General features: G+C 41.3%; 1 protein-coding gene across 2 annotated transcripts in view; it reads left to right on the forward strand.

Moving 5' to 3' along the window:
* The first annotated feature begins 5,950 nt into the window (after nt 1-5,950).
* Nucleotides 5,951-24,421, forward strand: part of ATRX (ATRX chromatin remodeler) — an 81,881-nt gene continuing 63,410 nt past the window's right edge. For both annotated transcript variants that reach the window (XM_065689148.1, XM_065689149.1), the window contains exons 1-5: nt 5,951-6,114; nt 16,054-16,166; nt 19,387-19,442; nt 21,727-21,779; nt 23,485-23,606. In XM_065689148.1, coding sequence (XP_065545220.1) covers nt 6,095-6,114; nt 16,054-16,166; nt 19,387-19,442; nt 21,727-21,779; nt 23,485-23,606 — 364 coding nt within the window. In that variant the 5' untranslated portion in view covers nt 5,951-6,094. The remainder of the gene's footprint in view (nt 6,115-16,053; nt 16,167-19,386; nt 19,443-21,726; nt 21,780-23,484; nt 23,607-24,421) is intronic.

A 24,421-nucleotide genomic window follows, 5' to 3' on the forward strand; every position in this document is an offset into this window, starting at 1 on the left:
AATGAGTTAAAGGATTCCAGAAGCTGTAACATCAGAAAGGTGGCAACTCTGAAACGTCATGCAATGGAATGGAAGAGCTAAATATGTATGGTTCGTGCTACCTCTCTTTATACTGAATGAGATAAACACTGAACCAAAGACATGCAGTGCCTTACATGTAACAAGCAATTTGCTCTGAAGGACACAGAGTATTAAGATGCAATCTCTTTTCATAAGCTTTACATCTTCTTAAACAACTCTACTTCTAGTGAAATTCAGAACTTAATGCTTAGAATGACATTTTCATAGACTAACTAGAAACAGTACTTTAAACTCTATTGGGTGACTTGTTCTCCATATGTTTCTTTTTCCCTTATCGCTTCGTTTCCTGTTTGTGCATAACAGGTGACCATAGTGTCTCTGTTACACTTTTTCATGGCTGAGAAAACATCTTCATGTACCTGGAAATCTTTTCCTTCGGTCTGTGTGCAACCCTTGGAGCATACTGCAGATTCCCATGTGGAATGTGCATATCCTAGAGCTGTATCTCATTTTTGAGAAGAGTACTTACCTGCTGTATGATGCAAGAGGTTGTTTCACAGATTCTGATTCACAGAGAGAATTTTCAGCAGCCAGAACTGAGTTAATTCAATTGTTCATTAAAAGCTTTCTTTGCCAAACGCTGAAACTGCAATATTTTGGTTGCAAACATTGGCTCTGAGCCAAAAGAAAATGTTCTTATACTGAGCAACATTCACAGTCTCAAAAATACAACCCAAACCTCCAAAGGCAGCTAACTCTGTAGCCTGAGTTAAAAGTTGCCAACTGGCTCTCAAGTTCCTGCTCAGAGCCCTGACAAGCCAACAGGTATCAGATTTTTGGTCACTGTCTTAAGTTCTTGCATCCTCCATTTATCTCCTCTGAGATTTTTATCCTTGGAAAGTGGGATTGGGAGTGGGCAGAGATATCTAATCCCAGGGTAAATACTGTTACTCCCAGAACGATGTGTTCGCCTTACAGTCAATTGTATGTGCTTTTTGCTCTCTCCTTTTGTTCTCTCACAAAAGTACTTTGCCTTAAGGAGTCTTGAGTGGAAGACATAGTGCCTCAGCCCAAACTGTTGTGCAGTTCAGCACTTGTACTACAGAAAATCTTACAACCTGATCAGTAATACTTCCTTCCGTAGCCTGTGGTGGCCTTGGAGTTTACTAGTCGGAGGAAAATATGATGAGACCTTTATCTCCTGCTTCTGCCTCTCCCCTCTCTGAAGGGGTTACAGAATTTGGGTGCTTTAGATTAAACCTGGGGAAGGACTAGATCATTCAAAGTGGAATGTTATTTTTACGCAGTTTTGCTGAATTAACACACATCTCAAGTGCCTTAACTTCACTAATGTAGTTGTGTGATGTTTCAACTTGTTGAGATGCATTTTTCTGTGCCATACAGAACGGCAAGCCTTAGTGGGGTGGAGAAATGGTGTGCCTGGGTGCATTTTGGATAAGTTTCAATAAAATTTTTTAGTCTAATCCATGCTCTTGTGTCTTTTGAACTTCAACATAAACCAGATCAACTTATTTCATTCTGTTATTGCTTCAATGTGTTGCTAAGACTGTCTGTGTATAGTAAATAATCTGAAGTGGACTGGATTGTTAGCATATATGTATGTTTCTTCAGGAAATGGCTACATGAGAAGATCTCTAGTATTGACAACTTGCAGCATGAAAATTGCATGGTTTTCACTTGCTTCAACAGCTATCCTGAGGTGAAAATCTTGGCTTCCCGGAGTCCTAGACACATCAACTAATAGTGTGTCTGCAGGTGGAATCTGGGTAGCAGTACAGATTTGACCAGAACAACTGGGTTGCTGTATCTCCTGCTTATTTTCCTGCCTTGATGGCACAATGCTTCTGATAAGCTTTTAACTTGGTTGCACTTCAGTCATTAGCAGTGCAGGTGAAGGTGGCTTTACAGTCTCATTCTAAAATAGTGGTTTTTGTTTAAACTTTCAGAGCTGCTTCTAATTTTTCTGAGATGGTGTATTTTTATTTTTTTTTCTATGCTTCTAAAAAGCATCTGATCACCTGTGGACTCTAAGCATGACGCTGGTGGATGGTGGAAACATACTGGCCTTCCACTGAAGGTGGTAGGGATGTTGAGAGTTCTGATTTTTCCTCCTTCTTCCATACTGATACATGAAATGACAATAATGCTTGTTTTTTCCAACAGTTTTTTCTGCTCTCTAGGCTGAAACTGCAGTGCATGGCGAGGGGAACAAGCAGTAGTGGAGCAAAAAAGGATTGAGTGCTGTCAAGGACCTGTAGCTGATTTAGAAATTATGCAATTCTAGAGAGGTTTGACTTGTGCAGCAGTTGAGAGGTAATGGCCAGCTATAATCAGTGCCCAAAGTGATGCTTTGGGACCATTGGCATGTGCATCTCGCTAACTAGTTAGTGTAATACAGTTCTGGGCCAGTAGAACAAAGGTGGAAGAGGCAATGCATTTGAGAACTGGGATGCTAAAAAAACCCCAGGAGTTTGATGAGGCCATCTCCTTTAGAAAGTGAGTCATTAAACAGCTTAGAAGTACCGTAAAAGCTTACCTTTAGAGACCACTTTTTATAATAATGAGAGGAAATTGGGTGTTCTGTAGCTGGAAATGGACTGTGTGGTTTTGTTAATGTGGCTGATCTCAAAGATCGCTGCTTTTTCCGTCTTTGAGAAGGGGCTGTGGTGTATTTAAAAAGTACTTTAGAATAGCTAGAAATAATTCGGAGAGTTTTCTGATGAGCTAAGCACGAGGCAAGATAGAAAATCTAATTGGATTGATCGAGGTAATGGCTTGTGTTATCTGCAATTCACTGGAAGCTCCTGTCTTCAGACCGTTCTAGTGTTCAGCACAAAGCCTGCTGCTTGATGGTGGTGCTTCATAGTCATTCCTGCACTTAAGCTTTTAACAGAGATGCTTTGTAAGCACGTGCTTTTCAGGGGCAGAACTGTTGAGTCCTGGATTGGTGCTTGTGCAAATAACCTTCCTTAATTCCATGGCTGGTGATGTTTGTGTGGCTGAGCGTACATGTGCAACTATGTGACTAACATACGCATTCAGATAGGAGGGTAAGAACAAGTTAAAACCAGCACTGTCTGGGAAATAGGATGAGATAGCGGCTTTAGGAAAAAAATCTATGTGCTTTTAGGGTCACAGCCATTGGATATCTCACTAAATGTCCAGCAAGGCGTATTCTGAGCCTTGTTAAAAATGTGTAAAAGCAAGTGTAACTGTGATTGTTCTTAGTCTGTATTCCTGACAAATGAAAGCAGAAGTCATAGAAGTACTGAAACAAGTCAATTGCTCAACTTCTAAACACTGAGAACATCCAAAGAAAATCAGGTGCTTGGTTTGCTGATGATTGTTTGCACATGCTGCTCGTGGCATCAGATTATGCCAGATCCTGGCATCTTCCAGCCAAATGTCATAAGGAGAAATAGTCTGTACCATTCCTTTTATGGTTATTAGCAATGGTTTCTGATAGTCTATTTGAGAAACTATCGGGTCTATAACAGAAAATCACTTATGCTGAAACCAGGTTCTTACAAGAAGTTAAAATTCTAAGGTGCTTTCATGTGCTTTGAGAAATTAATTCTCACAAAGGACATAGAAAAGTGCCGGTGCTTTGTTTCTGTATTGGACCTTGATGTTTACTGCCTTCTCATGCTGAAAAGGTTTAATTATCAAATTCAGACCACTGCTCAACTCATTCCACACCAGCACTTTGAACTTTATCAAGGGGAATAGAGTTAACAGCAGAACAAAGAACAAACCCAGGCTCTTGAGTAAGCAGTTACCCGTTTTCATTTTCTATACTGCTTTTTCTCTGATGAATAGAGAATGACTTTCACTGCACATAATCTCTTCCATTTCAAAGCTTGGATCTTGACCATGCCCATAAAATGAATTTCAGCATAGTGGTTTATTGTTCTGGATTAATGGTGCCACTTTTATCACAGATAATAACATGAAAAAGATGTATATGTAGTTTGTATTTCTAGGTCAGGAGCACCTAAAGTTATTAAAATATTCTCTTGTCAATTGATAACTGTACATGTCTTTCAGCCATTATTCTTAAAAGTAGGCTAATATCTACTTAAGAAAACTAATTACTGTCATTATGGGGAGAAAAAGTAATCAGTGTGATGGGACTCTACAGTGGCCCTTGGTTTGTCCTGCAGATGAAGCCCTGAATCCTGGTTCTTCCAGGTGTACACACAGATTTTGGTGTGCTGCTACAATCTGGTTTTTTGATGACCTCACAATAGCGTCAGGTTTTGTCTTCTGGAGTAACTGCTGGGAAATGGAAACATTTTCAGTCTTGCGTTATTTTGACCTTTTCTCCCAGTGGGATTTGGTTTTCATGTGCAACTTTAGTTACAAGTTTTGAATTGGAGGCGATTAAATTTGGTTTGTTAAATCACTTCCAAATACTTTCTTCCATCTCTCCAGGAAATAGTAAAAGAAAAAATATTATAGCGTAATAATAATAAATGCATCTATGTAGTTATTCTGAATCAGTAGGATATTGGTCTATAAGCAGACTACATCCCTTAAATTGTAGCACTGACCAGGTGAGAGCCTTTGTTAACAAAGCTGTTAGTAAATCTGCTGTTGGGTATTGCTAAACTTCAGCAAATGCAGGATGCAGTTTTTGGGGTAGAATGTTAAATTCTAAACCAGATTCTCTTTGACCATTTGGTAGAATGTTCCTGGATGTATAAGCTTCTGTGTGCCCAAGTGTGAAAGTGCCATTTACTCTATTATCACTGCCTTCTAGAATGAAAAAGATACTACGGGTGACAAGGCTGTCGTGGTATTTCTTCTTGTATTTCACATACTGCTTTATGAAACCAGGTGAGTTGGGTTTGGGTTTGGTTGGTTGGTTTCTGCAGAAAAATAGATTTTCAAAACTTATAATTCTTTTTTATCTTTACAATGAGTGAATCTTTATATCTTTATAACAAGTGAACAACAGGCGTCACCCATTTCAGTGTTTGTGTGGTACTGGACTTGGTTTTGGTGGTCCACTCTGGTTTGGTCGCGTGGGGAGCCGGAAGTTTACACACCACAACCCCAGGCAGCGGAGCGCTGCAGCGGAGCTCTGCAGCCTGCTTACAGAAGCACGTACCTCCTTTCCTTCCAAACAGGGATGTATTCCAACCCTCTTCCTGCAGATTTTAGTATCTGACTGGAATGTAGAAGCTGCCAGTACAAGCAGGGAAAACTGTCTCAGCACGCTTACGTGAAGCTGTCAGCGGCGTTTCCTTATCTGGTTTTAAGACGCTCTGGGCTGAGTGAAGCTCTAGCTGGCAGTGTAACCGGGGTGTTGAGCAACACGTTCGATAATCTTCATCTAGCTTACATTGTTCAGACCTTGCTCTCTTCGTACTCGGTACCTGCGAAACCATCTCCAACGCTTGCTTTGAGTCTTGACTCATGCTTTGAGCCCGGTGCTCCCTCTGAGGAGCGGGGTCATCCTGGTGCTGTTGCGGCAGCGTGGTTGGCCCCGCGGGGTCGCTCTTCGTACGGTGGGTGCCTCGCGGTGCCGGCGCTCACTCGGCGGTGCTGAACTCGGGCTCCGGCGGCGATGGGCGCCTGCGGGCGGGGCGGGCCCGTCCCCGCTGCCCCGCCGGGCTCCCTCCCTCCCTCCCTCCCTCCCTTCCGCCGCCTCGGCCGTGGCGTCACCCCGGGGCTGGCGCCCCCTGCTGCGCGAGCGCGTCATTGCACTTTGTTTTGAAGTGATGTCACGGGCATCGCCGCGTGACGCCAGGCCCCTGCCGGTGATGTCAGCCGCACTCCAACCAATCAGAGCGGGGAAGGTTGGGGCGATGACGTAAACGCCCCTAGCAACAGGCCCCGTCGGAGCCGCCCAATCAGAAAATAGCTGGGGGCGGCAAGGAGCCAATGGGAGCCGGCGAATGAGGAAGGCGGCGGGAGGCAGGCCTCTCTCAGCCTCCCGCCGATAAGATGGCGGCGGGGTTGGCGATGGTGCTAACAGTGGCTTTGTCTGCTCCCAGCGCCTGAGCCCGGTTCCGGCCCGGCCGCACCGAGCAGCGGCGGCGGAGACATGACCGCAGAGCCCGTGAGGTACGGCCCGGGGCCCGCCCCTGCCGCCCGGCGGGGACAGCGGCGCCCGTTTTCGGCGGGCGGCCTCCGCTGCTGCGCCGCACGGCCCGGCCCGGCCCGGCCCGCGGCGGGGGTGGGGCGGGGACGGGCCCGGGGGGTGGCGGGCGCCGCCGGCGGGCGGGCAGCGCGGGGGGAGGCCGCGGCGGGGGCTGCGCTCGGCTCGTGCGGCCGCGGCGGGCAGCGCCTCCTCCCGCGCGCCGCGGGGCCGGGCCCCCGCCCGGGGCACGGGTGGGGCTGGGCAGCGCCGTCCCGTCCCGTCCCGGTGGAAAGCGAAGGGAAGGCCCGGAGGGGCGGGGCCGCTGTCCGTCCCCCCCCCCCCCCCCCCGCCCCGCCATGGGCCGCCGAGCCCCGCCGCGGTCCGTGTCCTCCGGCTGCCCGCCGCGGCCGCACGTGTCTGTGCTGTAGTAAAGTGCGTGCCGGCCCGCTGGGCCCCCCGCGAGGGGTGTGTTTTCACGCGGGTTTGCAAACGCGTCCCTCCGCCCTCGGAGCGCTGTCTGCTGCCGCGGTGGTTGTTAGGAACGGCTCCCGTTCTGCTGCGTGCAGTGAGTAAGCTGACAGAAACCCCAAATAAAGTCGGCGTTAAGGAAGACGCCATATTAAACTATTTATCAATAGTTGACTTTGTGTGCTTTCGATTTATCCGTGGTTTAAGGGGTCTGGTCAACGCAGTCCGTCACCGACAAATATTACAGATGCCTGAGGCGCTGTATAAACAATAAAGCATTGTCACTTGACCCCCACGAATGTCTCATGTATCTGCAACAACAGACAGTGTTAAGGAAGGGTAGCGTCATCCTGGCTCCAGTACTGGGCCTACGATGAAGTTTTTCCTGTGGTCGTGTGTGTGTATCCTCACCACCCAGTTTCAGATTGATTTTCGAGTCGTTAGTAGCTACTGTTTAGGTTCAGCTAAAGGGATGGTAGTTTTTCCTCCTCTTGGGTATTGCTTGACTTTAAAGCCGTAATGTTTCTCAGGAAGCAATGCATGTGTAATCTAACAAAAAGATTTTACAAAAGAGTATCATCATTGTCGATGATCATCAATGTGTGCTGTGTGTAAGCCATGAGTATTGCAAATGCACATTATCTGGTGTGTGACTTTCCAAGTTTGCACGTTCTTCTGCATGTGTTTTCTTCCTTATTTTATAAGACAGGGATTGCACCTCTCCCCTTTCTCACTCCCACTTTCTCCTCTCTGGGTTCTCAAAGTACTTTGACAGCCTGAACCACTTTTGTGTTGGATCGATTATTTCGTGTGTAGACTGAAATACTAATTAAGGGGCTTTCTCCTCCTTCTTCCCCAGTCTCTGAACAGCAAGAATACAGTTTGAGTTTTGTACAGCAAGCACATCTGGCTTACTGCTACTTATTGGCTGTTTTATGGTCATAATTAGTATTGCATAGTCTGAATAACGCGCTCCCATTTGGTCCACGCTGTGGTTTATTTTACAGTGACTGTTGTATTTTGTTCCCCATTTTTCCATATTCTGCTTTGTCTCTTTTTGAGCCACTTGTGCCTGGGCTGCATGATGAAGGTTTGGTACTTAACTCTTTCACTATTCTTATGTTGTCGTTAGTGCAACAATTAATGATGCTACTAAGGGACTGCTTTAGTTGGTGCCTCAGTGGAAGAGGATACAGAAGCTCATACGTTTTCCATGCAGTTTTTCAGCTTGCCTGCAGACAGAAAGGTAAATTGGATTATTTCAGGTTATTTGTAGTTGTGAAGATGAAGAAGTATGTGCAAAATCTGTCTGAGATTGTGTGTAGTCTTTAGGTTGGATCTGTCCCACCTAATAGCAGGCCCTGTGGCAAACTGCTTCCAAGTGGATGGACGTAATACTTTTTTTTGGTGCTCCAGACTTTTGTTCATGAACTCAGTTCTCATTCAAAGTGCTTTTTATCATTCTCATCGTATTAGAGTTCATCTTGAGCAGTCTGTTTTCATTTCACAGGAACAGTTCCATGCCAGGAACTAGGCATGACATTGTTGAGTATCACAGTTTCAGGGTTAGAAGCTGATGAATGCGTTGCAAGGGCTTTTCCTTATATTCTGTGTTAATTTCATTTCTGCTTAAATTAGGAGTAGGAGAGAATGGAAAGGAAAAGCAAAACTCACACATCCTCTCCCTCTCTCTTTTGTTCCTATTCCCCACAAGTCCTGTTGGCCTGTCAGCTGCCTGCATTGCTGTCACCCTGCACAGTCGCCCTCCATGTTCATTTCATCTGCTGCTCTCTGCAGTTTTGCTGCTGTAAGACTTGTACAGAAATAAACTTGGGAGGTTGTTGTTGTTAGAATTCTTTGGAAGACAGACAAACAATAGAATTCTGATGGAAAAATCTTTTCCCAGCACTTCTGGAAGGATAACCTTACAGTGTTTAAAAGGAAAATAATCAATACTAGTCTGCTGGCTATGAAGTTTTAAACTTCTGCTATAAGGAGTGCTTTTGTTTAACATTAAAGGCTAGGATGAGAAGCTTAGAATGCTGAAAAATATGATGAAAACTGGAATAGCTGAGAAACTTCAAAATGAAATGCAGCCTCTGTAAATGTTTATAAAGATTTCGCTGCTACTTTTGCCCCAAGAACTTGATTATTATTCTTTTTTTTTTTTAATTAAAGTGGAGGAATCTTTGCCATAGTGCCCTGACCTCATCCTGCCGCTCAGCCCATACAGCGTACAAAATCAGCGCAATGATAGAACAGTTTTGATCTTACTCATCTGACCCTGTAGTTAGTGTAGTGAGAGTACATTTAAGTTGGCAAAATAAACTATTTTTGTTATGATTCAGACTTTTCACCTTTCAGTATGAAATTTTGGAACCTTGCTCTTAACATTTTGGTTAAATTTTTTGCATTTTATCACTACGTAAATTTGTTCCGAGTGGTGGTATAGAGTTGTTTGAGGCATGTCATCTGATGCCACAATAGTCAAATTGGAAGTAAGTTAATAGCAGTCTTAAACTGGAGCTTCAGAGGACATGGAAGTTTGTTGTCTTTCACACAGTCATGTGGAATGGGCACAAGCAGATGTTTTGACTCATCTAGGGAAAGCAAAACCTGAGGCTGTCAGGATGTGCCCCAGAGCCAATGTGTTTGCACTGCTTAAATGAAGGTCTTCACAGAGGAACTTGTAGCAGTGACTTCAGGATTTCTGTTTTAGTACAGTCCTGGCTCTGTTAAGGTTTTCTAAACTTTGTGTCAGGGTCTATGTAGGGCTTAACTGATGGTATCTTCATTTCCTATGAAACAATTTGGTGTGACACAGGCTGTATAATGAAACTTCTGCAGTAGGATGGCCTGAACCTCGTGGAAATGTGAAATTTCTGGTTCTGTTATAGGTGAGCACCTGGCACCTTCTGCTTGAAGGGAGGAAAAGTTAGTGCTTTTTACATGATATACCTCACCAACAGCAAATACCAAAAATTATACTACAGTGTGCTGTGTTCACCTTAAAAACAAATGCCTGCAGCCTGTGACAGGGCACATTTTTTAGACTGGATCACTAGATGTACCTTCTATAAACGGAGAAGCCCCAGAAACTGCTGAATCTCATGAAATCTCATTTCGTCTTACTGGAGCTCAGCGTGTGCCTGCAGGTGATCTGGAAACATGGATCGGTTCATGGATAGGTCAGTGGCAAGTTGTTCCACTTAGGAGGAGGAAGAAGAAATTGTACAAATTCAGTGGCAAATACGGTGGAAAGTTTTACGTTGGCTTGAGAGGATGCTATGTAAAGTGTCCTGATTTACTAAAGGAAGAAGATACAGCTTTCATGTTTTGTTATCACGTGTAGCCACCAGGCAGTTGTCATTTAGGATGGATGATGGATTGGTTGATGTTGATTTTTTTTCTTCGTTTTCTTGTTTTCTTTAGAAAAGGAGTAAAGTCTTCAAGGAATCAAGAATTTGATTATACAGGTTTGATTACTTCAGTGCTATTTAGGCAGTGCATTTACAGGTCTGAAAGCTGCACAATTATAGGAATTTCTATCTTAGTAGGTCCAAGTGTAAGTCTTAATAGGTTCAGCTGTAGGAACCACGTTGGGCAAATACATCCATCATGTAAAACAGAACCAAAAAACAGGCAGAAGATTCAGGACTGACAGTGGGGCAAAATGGGATATCTTGTGAAATATAAAGCTGCACTTCAGGTGCACCACAACTCTGCAAACCTGATTGGGAATATGTGGGAGACTTGAAGGGACACGCTTTAATTCTTAGACAGAGTTTGTAATGAGTGATATCTCGTTGAAAATCTGTGGAAAAACTCCAGGAAGCAAAAGGCAAAGGAAGTAACAGGGCAGTTTTAGAGTTGGATGGGCATGATGCTGTTGGATGTGTTTTCTGTTATATGCTAGTTTGAGCTTTCTTTCCTGTATTAGCATGATAAGGTATTCAGTTTGCCATGAGTTTTGTCTCATAAAGGTGAATATACTATATTTAGTTTTTCAAGTGGTTGACTTCAGTCTTTTTCAGCTTGCAAATTGTTTTGGCATTGATGTTAGAAGACTTCTGTGTACTTTGAAGGCAACCTAACAGTGAGATTGTCTTAGCTTTTTATCTTTTTAAGCTTCCATTAAAGAAACAGGTAAAAAAACAAAAAAAATTACCAGTTTTTATTGAAGCATGATAACTATCAGCCAGAGCCTGATATGGTTGTTTGGATACCATCTCAACAAAAAGAAACTGTAATCTTCCTTGAACAGAATAAAGGGTCTCTCAGTGACTTTGAACCATTGCTTTCTCATTTCCCTTGTGTGTCTGGAGGAAAGTAATTCTGTTTACTTGTCTGAACCTGTTACGCTGTACTTAAGCTCCAAAGTTACTTCGTCCTTATCATTGAGTGTCTTCAACTGTACAAGGTACCACTTGATGAAACCCCTGTGGATTTCAGGTCTTTCCTAAACAAAGTAGAGGAGTGAATCTGTGTTAACGAAATCTTAAGTGTAGAATGTCTTGAGTTTGATGAAGTTCTAGATGCCAGTATCTCTTTTCAGTCAGAGCTTTGGTGTTCAGGTATTTTGTGGCTGTATCAGATTTAGCAGGTTTAATGTGGTCCAATTCCATCTAAACACAGAGCTTTCTTACTCTGAGCATGGTCAAAACCTGAAGCAGATCACTCAGAGGGGTTGTGGAGGAACTAGGAGAGTGACTGAACATACTTCTGGGTGCCTGCCTGTAGCTGTTGCTGCTTGTGCTGGGGGTTGGAGTAAGGTTCCTTCCAACCTGAATGATTCTGTGGTTCTTGGTGTCATTCGCCTGAGCAGCTCTTAATTTTGCTGACAGTTCAAGCGCACATGGCGTATTGCTGCTCCTGAAGTTACGGTCTCTTCGCCTTCAGATCAGTGTCACCACCTCTGCTTGCAGAAACATTCATGCCAGTGAGTAGTGAGCTGAGATAGGAAAATCACCTGGATTCAGTAGGGTAAATGGCTGCTTCTGATGTGGATCAACTTCTGTTCATAGGTCAGACAAATCCTTGTCCTGACGTAGAGAAGGGGGAGACCTGGCATCGTGTGTGTGTGTTGATGAGTGGGGGTTTGCATCCTTTGACAGTAGAGCTGGTTAATGCCAACTTGAACAGGCTGTGTGAATCCTCATGGTAAAGCCTCACTTCTTTTGGAGTAATTGGTGTATCAGTATAAGTAAGTTACAAAATACTGATCTAATTTAGGCTATACAATGTCACATTGTTTTGCTCTTGGAGAACAATTATTGTGTTAAAAACCATACTAGGGTAGAAGTGTGTTTCCCCACCTTTATAAAGCCATATTCTTGTTCAACTGATAAAACTATAGCGGTTTAATTTTTTTTTTTTATTTTTTTTTTATTTTATATATTTTTAATGAGAGAAATAAGGTTTTTAGGATATTCCAGGTGTGTTCACACCTTTTTTTTGATTATGGATAAGAAAATTAACAACTTCCATTGTAGGTTTTATCATCTTTCACTCTTTCCAGCAGTCTTAAGCTGTTTCATTCACACGTGTTCAGCCACAAAATTGACACATTTTGTATGGAACCACTGTGTAAGTTCTGCCCTTGTAACTGACATCTTTGACTAGGGTTAAGTCCAACACTTTTCTTTCTTACAAGGGAGGACTGGGATGAAGGTTTGCAGATGACAGAATTCTGGCCTGGTTATAGCAAGGTTTGGGTAGTGCATCTTCCCACTGTCAGAATTAAAATAGTCCAACTTTTGCTGTGGATTGTTGCATTTCTGTCCTTTACAGTGGGATACAGCCTGAAGCAGAGGATGGCGGTTGCAGGCTGGCAGTTGTTTGAAAGCACATCCAGTTTTGGTTTTCTCTATTTTTTTTTCCGAAGGCCTGTTTAATTTTGTCTGCTCAATACTTATTGTTCTGCAGTATTTCATTTCAGCCTCAGAAGAAAAGTGATGGGGACTTGAAGCAACTGTAAAGATGAATTTAAAAACCTTGTGCTCTTGAACTGTTGTAAAAGTTCAAACATAGACAAAATTCAGACAATTGAACTTCAGGTGAATTCTTAGGAATTTTGCAGAGGTGTCTTTGTTAATATTGAGATGGATGAAAAGCCGGAAAGCTCCTGTTTCACTGACTTTCAGGAGCCACTTGAAATTCAGGTGAGGGGCGCTTACTTAGACTAAAAGTTGGTAGGAGCCTCTTGAAGAATGAGAACTTCATTTGGTTAAAGAAAACAGAGTTGAAAGTAACTGGGACATTCCCACCTACATTTTTGAAGTGTCTGAAGAAAGTAGATAGAAACTGAGCACGATAACAAGGTTTATCTGGTGCACTTTCACAGTATAACCCACAGCGTGACCTGGATTTGCCGCAGAAATGAGTGGTCCTGCTTTTTCCCCTACCCTCATCTGCCATCAGAGAGAGTGGTCATGTAAATGTGTGGCAAGTTGAAGCCAAATGAAAACTGTTTCTTAAGGTTGTATTTGTCTGTGGTTTGACTCACTTTGATTCATCGTGCTTCTGCAAACACAAGTCATGAAGTAGGGTGGTGGGTTGACCTGCTTGGATGCCAGGTGCCCATCCAGCCGCTCTTATCACCCCCTATATGAGCTTCTGACAGCTTCTTATAGAACCCACCCCTGTAGCCTCTCCATTATCAAAACTCGCCATGCAAGCCCAGTACAGGTAAGCATATACAATGGGACAGTAGTCAACAGCCACAGGGAATTGTGTTGTGTCTACATTAGGATACCACGTGTCCCTTCGTTTCCCTCTTACTGTATTCTATTGATTTGTAGAATCATTTGGCCTAATACGAGGTTTGCCTAATGTGTATATATATATTTTTATCCTTGTAAGGGCGAGGCATTTACTGTTTAAGATTATAGCCCTTGCTCTGAATTTAAGTAAGAAATGGTATTCTTACGAGATAGTTTCCCAAGGTCACAAATCAGGTTCATGGCCAAACCAGTAATAGTAGGCCACCTTTCCTTTCATTCCTGTTTTAATTAGGCTAAACTGTGTTGAAATAGCTCTAGACTGAGGGTGAAGTCATTTGCTCAGAACATGCAAGCCCCAAACCACTAATAAATAGCGTAGGGTGTTGCTGTGTGGTAGAGGGAGGCTGTTTCCTTCACTTAACTGCTTCCAAGATGGTTCCACATTTTTAGGCTCCTGTGCTTTAAAAAAAAATACACATTTTGTAGGTTCTTATCACTTTAATAGTGGATGGGTCTGGTCATTTACTACAAAGAATAAGGATTTTGCAGTAGAAGCTTTAAACAAGATGTTAGAGAATATATTCTCAACTATAAATGCATGACATGAAATTGCTTTTGTACAAAAGCAGGTAAAACTTTGCCCTAAATTAAAATTTCTTTGTGGTGAAGTATAGTAATACCTTTACTTACGTTTGACCTGGTATTCCTTAATGCAGGCTGAGGGTACAAAATGCTGAGTAATGGAGAGGAAAAGCAAGTTGAGAAGACTTTTTGCCATTAGTTTGTGTGTTATTTTTTTGGCTGTTGTTTGTCAGCACGGACACTTTGCTCTGAAAATGCTAATTTTAGGCTCATTAGGAGAAGAGTTAATAAATGGTAATAATGTTGCAAGTGTTAGTCACAAAGACACGCATACCATTGTGAATTTGGTTTGTATTGAGGACAATAATACTGTAACTCATCTGTAGTTCCCATTTTCTAACGTGCTGTTACCAAACCAAGTTATTTATAAACTAAATGAGCAGAATTCCATAGGAAGGGGTTTTTTTTTTGGTTTTGTTTTGTTTTTACTACCAAAACTGAACTTTCTTGTGGCCTTTCTTAGTGCACGTTAATTCTTCCAACCATCTGGAATGAATATAAAATCTCTTTATATACTTCTACCATCAGATAATTCTGAACAGTTCTTTAATATTTTTTTTTAACTTCATGTGAATAAATGGTCATTAAAATCTCCTAAAGGAGAGCACACAATCTGTTAAAACTCAACTATGCCATTACCATCTTTTGTAATGGTTTTCCAAGCATGCCCTGCGTCCATGACAAAAAGGGAAGCCCAGGTTGATGCACTGACAGTTGTGTAGCAGCATGAGTCCAGCAGTTAGAGGGAAGGACTTTCAGACAGATTGAGAGAAGAATTTTAAGATACACTTGAGAGTCAAGCAGGTTTTGTTACACTCTCCTTCCAAGTTGCTCAGGTGATTGATGGTATGTACGTGGTCTCAAAAGGAAAGTGTCCTTTACTCATGCAGAAAAATCTTTCCATTACAAAGTGCTGTTTTGTTTTATTTGGAGTACTTAAAGAGATTTAAAGAAATTACAGATTCTGTTTTTAATGGATGTTTTATGCTGCTTTGTATGTGGTTATTTTCACTGGTTTGAATCACATTTGCATTAATGTGATGGTGCCTTTTCACTCACCGCTCAAGAGAGTGCTCACCTCCATGTCCTTCTGATAACACAAGTGGGGATTTTTTTCAGCAATAACAGCTAAGTAAAAAGTCTTAATAAATTGATGTATTCAGAGTAGTAGAAGAGATGGGAAAGGTGAGTGGATTGAGCTGATAAATAGTGAAAAGTTCCTACAACCCATAAAACAGGGATGGAAAATCTTATTCCTTCTTGTTGTCAGAAGACTTAACTTTGAAAGTAATGGGGAGATCTGAAGTAAAAAGGATGGGAGGCTGTATCCTTTAGCTGAGTTAGCTTATGGAGGGGGTGGTGTAGCTGAGCAGTTTGGAAACCCGTGTCTCCCAGCAGAAGAGATAGGGTGACTCAGATGTATTGGCTGGCGGATTTGAGAGGCTGGATGGTGTCCAGGAGAGAAGTGGTGACAAACAGCTGAGAGGGGTAACCTTGGGTACAGGGGGTCCGGCAGGGTGACAGCCTTTGGCTCAGTCAGGGTGCTTGCAGCTAGGAAAAGGCACTTGTCTTAAGAATTGTGGAAGCTTTGGGAGAGGAAAATCTGAAATAAACAATGTGAAATGAGAGGGAATAAGATGTGGGTTATGGAGTGATACAGCTCTTTAACAAAAGCACAGGATAAAGGTGTTGCCTTTTTACTGTAATGGCTATATAAAAAAGACTAACAGTTCATGGTATCCAAAACTACCTAGTGAAAATTCCCAGGGTAATGCCCATACAAACAGATCAAGAAAGGATCTGATCCTACATGGTTAGGGTTTTGACAGAATTATGCAGGACACACAGTGTTTATGTATATGGCTGATTTAATAGCTTTGCATAAACATGTAGATCTGTCATACTCAATGGACCTGTTTGTTTCTATGATTGTTATTTCTAGATATTCTCTTGCAGAAATAAATATATAAGGATTAAGTGACTTTCTTTTGTAGGTGTGTATTAATTGAGATTAAATACAGTTTCTTTCAATTGTGCTAAATTAGCCCGAGATGTATAGGTAACTTCAAGTTTTACTTGTGTTTTTTGCAGTGAAAGCAAGTTGAATACGTTAGTGCAGAAACTTCATGACTTCTTGGCTCACTCATCAGAAGAATCTGAGGACGCACACTCTCCTCCAGCATTATCTAGAACCAAAACCACAGGTAAAAAGACATTGTATGGTTTTCTTTTCAATGTAAATATGATTCTAAAGTCAAATAACTTTTGTGATGTTATTTTACTAGATTGCACTGCACTGGGGCCATTGCGCAAAGGCTTAATGTAATTTAAGTGGTGATATCTTAACAAATATACAATAGGCCTTTGATACAAAAGATCTGAATCTTTTCCTGAACATTAAAAGAAGCTAATCTTTATGGTAATTCACTTTCAGTGGAGCATGAGATGGCAAACTTGCATGTATTTGCTGTGCTAGGGGTTCCTAGTTGAGTTTTCCTTGATGTGTAAGTGCGGTATCTTGTTTCTTCTGCTGCAAAAACCTACAAGGACTTCTGCAGTCTTCAAAGGACTGAATAATCTGCAGAAGTCCTTGTAGTTGTGGAAGAAGTTATGGAGATGATGTTTTCATAATTATTTGAAAAAGGTTTCTATGTGTCATCTGGAAACATTTGGAACCAGAACAATACTACTGTAAAAGCTTGAGTCCTAGAGCAAGGTCAGATTCGGTGTTGGAAATTTTTACTTGGAAGTTAGAAATTTAAACACTTCGTTTTGATTACAGTCATAAAAAGTGAAATTATTTTGTAACAGCACTGAATAAAATCTGTTTCCAAATTTAATTATGTTAAATCTGTTTCCTAGTTAAACTGGGACTGGATACAGGTTCAAAGCCTTTCAGTCTACTGTTAATGAGCTAAAAGTTATGCTGAAGTGCTAGAGTACAGGAGAATGAGAATGCGTTGGGTTATGTGAGTGAATTCTGAATGAATGACTCAGTGAATTCCTCAGTGAATTTTGGAACTCTTGTTGTCCTAAGTGATAAATTTACACAGATTTTCTGGGGTGCGGTTGTTATCTTTAGTGTTTTGTCTTGAGAGAGAGTCTGCTGCCATGTGGTGCCAACCTCCTCGTGTCAACATCAAACTGAACCGTTAGCATAGGAAAAAGAAATTAATTCATGTGGTACTTCAGCAGCACAATAAACTGAACCGTGATGTGGGTGCTCCTCGGAGTGGAATTTTGTTGAGGAACATGCTGGGAAAAAGGAATCTTTTCCCTTTATCCTGTGTAGTTATTATGTAGTTTGGCTCCTTCGCTTAAAATACAGATTTACTTTGAAACAGGAGCACGTTAGGAATCAGTAGCAGGCATGTTTCAGTGTTGGTTTTGAGATCTCAGATTTTATTTCTTAAAAAGGAACGTGTTAAAGTTAAAAAGTCAAGAATTAAACGCTTCAGTATTAGGAAATGCCAGAATTAACACTGCAAACTTACTTCCCTTCCCAATTTCCTGTGTATAATAATAGTGCCTTTAGCCACTGTGCTGTGTTGTTTTTTTTAATTCACATGATGTTCATTCAGTGTAAAAGTGATAGACATGACTGGGGCCAAATTAGGTTTATATACTAATGGATCTCATTTTATTCTATCATTTGGAGGATATGTGAGCTACTGGATAGTGTAGGAGGGAGATGATGATGAAGATGTTTAAGTGTGGCTCAGGAGAGCCACATGGCCATTGCACACACACAGGTCAATTAAAATATGAAGCAATCGCTTGCTGAGTTATTCCATCTTGTGCGCTGCTGTGGTCCTGAACTGTACCATAATGCTGTGTGCAAGGAATGATAAGTAAAATGAAATTGCACCAGAAACTTTCATTCGGGCTTTTCTTAATTCTTGAGTACTTGATTTTACAGCTTTAGTAATGTTTCTTTACCTTTTCTGAGCAACCTGGTGTAGTGGAAGGTGTTGCTGTGTCTGGCCAGGGGGGTTGGAGCTACGTGATATTTAGGGTACCTTGCAACCCAAACCATTATGTTATTTTATGCTTCTGCTTTCAGATTGGGTGTTTCCCTTCTCTACATTGCATGCATGCCAGCAGGAGAATCACTGGGGAGCAGGAAGTCAGTCTCTCCTACGCTCTGTGTCAAATGACCAGCCCCTGTCCCAGAGCAGCAGTGACAGGGGAGCTCCTGTGCTCTAAAGCTCTGAAATGAATGGAGCATGGGAGCTGGGTCAGCACTGGGAGCTGGAGGGGGATGCAGTATCCTCAGCCCTTCTGCAGGGGTGGAGCATCCACAGCCTGCTCACACGTAGAAACTGGAGCATGTTCAGTTGCTTTTGGAGGCAGTGCACATGCAGTCTGGTTCGGAGGTTGAATGCAGAGTCAACAGAGATTGGAGCTGCCAGTGTCAGAGATACCTCTGCCAAGCATGTACAAATTGGCATTTTCCATGGATTTGTCACTTGGACAAAATTGGTTAAGAGTAGAAGGTGGGCAGCATCCAATCTCCAGAAACAATGTCACCCTTCTGACAAATTTCAGGCACGTTAATCAGAATAGGGGAATACCTATTCCACAGGAGAAATTTCAGGTACTTAAAAGGCCCCAATTTTTTGTCTGTCCCATTTCCTATTCCCCCTACCTTAGCTTCACATGCTTAAGTGGCTGGATCATTTTAGCTGAAATTCACCCAAACAGTTCAGCCCAGGTCAATACCCAGCATCAGATTTTCTAATCAAAGTGATTTATTTTATTTTGTTTTTAAGTGTAAAAAAGAATGATTTGATTTTCCCAGAACTGAAGTTTAAGAATCATCCAGCAAATTGCAGTGCTTATGTTAAAGATACATCCTGTGATAATACTAACACTTTACTTGCATGTTTCTCAGTAGTGCCTCCATTAAAATACTGCTATTATTAAGCTGTTTAGGAACTTAGTGCAGGTATCACTGAATTTAAAATCTTCCATCACCTGGACTGCAGATGGATCAGTTTTAGGTTACGTGTCTTTAGTTTTTATATTCCACGGTTCCCAAGATGGAGAAATGGCAGTTCTGTGTCTAACCCTGCATCAACTGGGATTTTTGTCTGTGGTTCCATTATACCAGATTTAATATTGTGGCTTTAATGTCAAGATGTGTAAGAGAAAATACTTAAAGCTGCTTCTTAAAGATGAAAAGAAATGCACTAACTCTATTATTTCTGTGTATACTGTTGCACTTTCTTCAGTATTTCTTCACCAGTGGAGAAGTTTCTTGGAGCATATTAGCAACTTAGCTGAAAATTAAGACCGTGTTTTGTTGTACAACAGTTTGTCTTTACTCCCGATGGTGAAACGTAAGCAATGCTGTGATGTACAGTGTGATGAACTTGTAGCATTTCTTGCGTTTCAGTGGATTTCTTTAATTTCTCTCCATAGGTAAAAGTAGAGAACCTAATAGTAGTCCAGCATCAATGGAGAACAACAGAGAAGAGGTAAGAATAAAAATGTGTTTTAATTTAATTGCATGACTAATGCAGAATGGCTGGCATAGGAAGCGCTGAGCTGATTTTGTTGCTTGTTTTGTTGCTTGTTCAATGAATACTTAGAGTATTGTCAGAACCATGCAGTAGATGTCATCCCCTCTGCTGACTAGAAACTTTAGCTGTAAAGTGTTGCAAAAGAAATGTATAATTCAGTTTTAAAGTTTGAATTACTTTGATTCAGGCATATGCAAGTGTCGTGGTTTAAACCCAGCCTCGCAGCTTGTTCTCTCACTCCCCCCCTTTCTTTCCGTCCCTCTACTGCCAGAGGGACGGACAGGAGAATCGAAAAGAATGCAACTCCCACGGGTTGAAAGAAGAACAGTTTAGTAACTAAGGTATAATACAAATCACTACTGCTACCACCAATAGTAATAATGATAAAGGAAATAACAAGGGGAAAGAATACAACACCTCAGCACCAGCCAACCAATAACTCGCCCCACTCCCCCCAGCCGAGCACTGACCGATACCTCGTCCAACCCTGCAGTGCACCAGCCCTTCCAGGTAACTCTCTGTTACATCCTGGGCATGGCGTGCTGTGCTATGGAATACCTCTTTGGTCAGTTTGGGTCAGGTGTCCTGTCTCTGCTTCCTCCCAGCTTTCCCTCCTCCCTGGCAGAGCATGAGGCTCACAAAGTCCTTGGTCAGAATAAAACATTCGTGTTATCAGCTCTGTTCCCAGGCCGAAAGTCAAAACACAGCACTGCACCAGCAGCTAAGAAGGAGAAAAATGACTGCTGCTGCTGCTGAACCCAGGACAGCAAGCAAGCCTCTTCCCTCTCCCCTTCATTTCTAACTTACTGGAATACATGAATTTAGTTGGACAACTTCATTTTCTTTCTGCTGCACAATAATTCTGGGGAATAATGTCTGTATCACAGTTCAGAGAGTTGGGTTTTGCTCACCTGAGGGATGCAGTTGCTCTTTGGTTAAGAAATGCCAAGTGTTATAATTGATTCAGATCACAAATATTGCAAAGTGAGTTTTTTAAAGAGGTTTGGTTTATTACTCTTTTATTCTGTTCTTTGGCTTATGTACAAATAGGCTCTAGCCTTTGGTTTAAAAGAACTGGTCTCTACCCCTTATTTACACTTACACCCTGTTACTTAGATAGCAGGGGGTATTTAGTTGTCCTTTTAGGCAAATATGCTTCTTTTTTAAAAAAGACAAAAAGATGGAGATGCAGGATCTTTATTAAACATGAGCAGATTTCTTCTGTATGCTGTTGTATACATTAAGGACATACTTCATGTGGTATGTCTTATTAATACCTACTGTCTTATTGGAAACGTTCTGGATGATAGTATGTTAATGTGTAGAGAAAGCACAAATGCCAGTGTCCTGCCTTACTTTGTCTTTATTGCAGTAAATTCAGGTATTTATTTGGTACTGCTCAAACCTCATTATATATTTGCACAGACCTTTGAAAAATCAGTTTTCCTGTCAAGACAGCAGCCCCTTCTGGCATATGAGCCAGGTCACAAGTGTCTGTATTTGGCTGGCAGTTCCTAGTAGTGATAGCTTCCTTCAAGAGCCCTTTGTATCTGCATGTCAGAAAAGATGATGGTTTCTTCACACAGTGTGAAAACCAGTCTTAGACCTGCGTAATCTTCTGTAGCACTAAGTGCTGTGAGGAATCCTGGTGAATTGTAAAGAAGTCAAAAAACAGCATGGAGACAGGCGTGACTAAGGCTGTTCTTCCACATGCTATTCATGAAGTTAACATCGCAGCAAAGGTACAGAGAACAGGAGATCCCAGGACTGTTCAGGATTAGGACCAACCAGTGATCATGAGCTGTTCTCAGTCCCTTGTCCAGAACACTAAGGGAACTTTCAGCAGGTAGGGAAAGTTGAGGATTGCAAGGAAAGAAGATCCTTAATTCTATGAAGACTCAGCGCTTGAGATACATGCAGTGTTTCTCTCTGAACATGTCACCTTACGACAGTGCCCTCTCAGTTTCTTTTAAGATACGTGCATAGGGGGGTTAGTGAGCATTAGTGACTTAGTGTTTAGTTATACCTGTTTTTTAAACTCCATAGATTTAGTTGGACTGAGCTGTTACGACTTTTGAAATTGTGTTTCACATTTTCTAATGCTTTTCCTGCTGTTGTTGTTGTTGTAAAAGTGATGGTGGCTTCTGAGATGTGTTCTAGTTAATGTCAGAAACTGTTTTTTGTTGACAGGTCACTTGGTCACAAATGTGTTGACTTTGACTTTTTTTCTTGTTTTTAGGGCAGTAGTTCTTCAGAAAGAACCAAATCCTTGGGGTCATCACGTTCAAAAAGGTTGGTTTGGAAAATAAAGATACTACTCTTAGGCATGTGCAACTGTAGAAAAGACCATGTGTTGTGGTAGTGACTTTTAATATAGACCAGTATAAATCCATTAAGTTAGCAGAGTGCTGGCAAAACAAATGCCTCATAGTACACTTAAAATTCAAATCATCTTTCAGGTTCAGGATCAGAAAGCTTGATTTTTATTGACAAAGACAACAGGATTATTCTGTATCTTCAGGACAAAGGTGTTTGTACAATTGTTCCTTCCTGCTATTCCTATACAGGGTTCTTCCAAAAATGTAAATTGGGTCATAGGGAAAAAAGGCTTTTTCTGTACCTCACTGTTGGGAGACTGAAGAATAAGAATGTGCTATGAAGCTGTCCTGTGCAGAAACTGCCATCTGTTGTCTCTCTGCTTAATCCCTTTTTGCTCTTTGATTTTACAAAAGTATGGAGTTCACTGTTTACCAACCAGTTTGAACCTACAGGAGGCAAATTGTGTGTGACCTAAGTAATAGCAGACTCATTGTAGCAGAACTCCTTTTGCTCTCAGCTGATGCTCATTCATGTTACATCCTTCATGACATTTTTAATCCTAGTCTCCTGTATAGATAGGTGAGCTCCTCTAATGCACAATTTCAACAGCTGCTGTATTACTCCTCTTTACAGGCGTGTATCTCTCTTCACACTCCCTTTTCATCCTTGTTTGTTATTTTATGTATACTGGAATTGAATAATATTCTTTCTCCCTTTTTTGTTTATGTTGATTCCATATTTGCACGTGTGGTTCTATATATGCCTTTAATTTCTACCTCGTCTTCAGAATCCAGTGTCCTGCTGAACCCTTTTTCACCAACATGATTCTTCATCATTTTTGCAGTCTTGTTTGGGGTTTTTTTTTTCTGCTTCCTGTCTATCAGTGAAGGTATTTCCACTCATACACCTATCATACTGTGCCTGAGACTGACAAAAGCAGTATCCTGCAGTAGTTCATTTATTACCTTCAGACCACTGAAAATTATGCTCAACATACCTTTTTCTTTCTTCTTTTAGAAGAAGAAAGAAATCTAATCTAATCTTCTTTAGATTAGATTTTCTTTCTTCTTTTTTCCTTCCCTCCCTGCTCTGACATTGTAAATTCATCCATTTTAATGGATTCATGCTCAATTATGTTCGTGTGAAATTCTGGCAACTGGTCCTTTTATTCAACAGTCATTTTTTTGTGCATTTCTTTCATTTCCTTGCAAGCATCTTTTCTGCCAGGCTGCTTACTGTCATTTGCTAATATCTGTGTGTTCTGTTTGCACTGCTGTTAAACTTGAAATGATGTATAACGTTTCTGAGTGGACATTTCACTTGTGTTTCATTTCAGCTTTTCCCTAGAGGTGTGGTTTTCCTGCATTCCTTCTTAAAAGCACAGCAAACCTTGATTTTACCAACAATATAATACAGCAAGCCTGTGAAACAAAAGTATTTTGTTAGTATATCATTTTATTTCAAATAGGAGAGGAGAGTTCCTGTTCCTAACAAGAAAATTAGTCTACAACTGATTACAGTAATTGAGAGCATCCCACCTCGTAATGTCTTAAATGAACTTAAAATGAACATAGGTTTCCCCAGTTAGAATGGTGTTTTGCTTGCAAAGCTCCAGGCTCATCTGCATTGCAATATGTCGTATTTGTCATGGTGTGGGTTTTTTTTTCTGTCTATGCAGGAAACCTACAGTTGTAACAAAATACGTTGGATCAGATGATGAAATCTTAGATGAAACTGCAAATGAAGATATTTCAAATGAGAACTCGGAAAACGATGTTGATATGCAAAGCTTGCCTAAAGGTAGTTCATGTCTGTCTTTGTTTCTGAATTCAGCAAATTAGCCAAGATGATGATGCAGCACAATTAACTAGAATGCACATGGATTAGTAAAATACCTGTCTTGGGTTCTGTATCTTTTATATAGAAACAGATGCTAGTGCACACACACACACACACACACACACACACACATCCCCTGTGCGCGTGCATGTACAAGAGGAAATCAGGCACCTTTAGTTTTGAACCCAGCATGCTTCAGGCTGTGGGTACACCAGGATGTGCTGGTGGCTTTGTTTCAGATGCCTGCTGATATCTGAATAAAACCAACATGAAACAGGGGAAGTAATTTATTTCAGTTCTTTTGTACAAGTCTCAAACTCTTGTCACTCACAAATCTTATTTTACTGTAATTAGATCAACAAAAGCAAAACTAAATCAGGAGAGCAATGTCATTATTTGATCTATTTTTAAACACCCTATTAAAACAGTTAATGCTATAAGCCTACATCCCACTCTTCTTAACTGCAGTGTGAGTTTGATTAATCTAATCTCTTCCATTTCTTAACTAGGAATGTTATAGGAAAACTTCATAGTTTTTATGAATACCACTGTGTACTGCGTAAGTAGTGGTATTTAAAGCATTTGAAATTATCTTTCCAGAATGTTAGATTATTTCCAGTGTCCTCACAACAGGAGTGTTAAATCTGAGCTCTTAAGTAGGAAAGATGGTTTTTTATTCACATAAGTTTGATTAGTATCTGTCTCTGTTTAAAAACAAAAGGGGATTTCTGGGTTAAAGACAAAACAGGTTTTATTCTATTGCTTTTTCATTGATT

Source organism: Lathamus discolor, chromosome 9 (assembly GCF_037157495.1).
Source record: "Lathamus discolor isolate bLatDis1 chromosome 9, bLatDis1.hap1, whole genome shotgun sequence".
In the NCBI taxonomy this organism is placed as follows: Eukaryota; Metazoa; Chordata; class Aves; order Psittaciformes; family Psittacidae; genus Lathamus; species Lathamus discolor.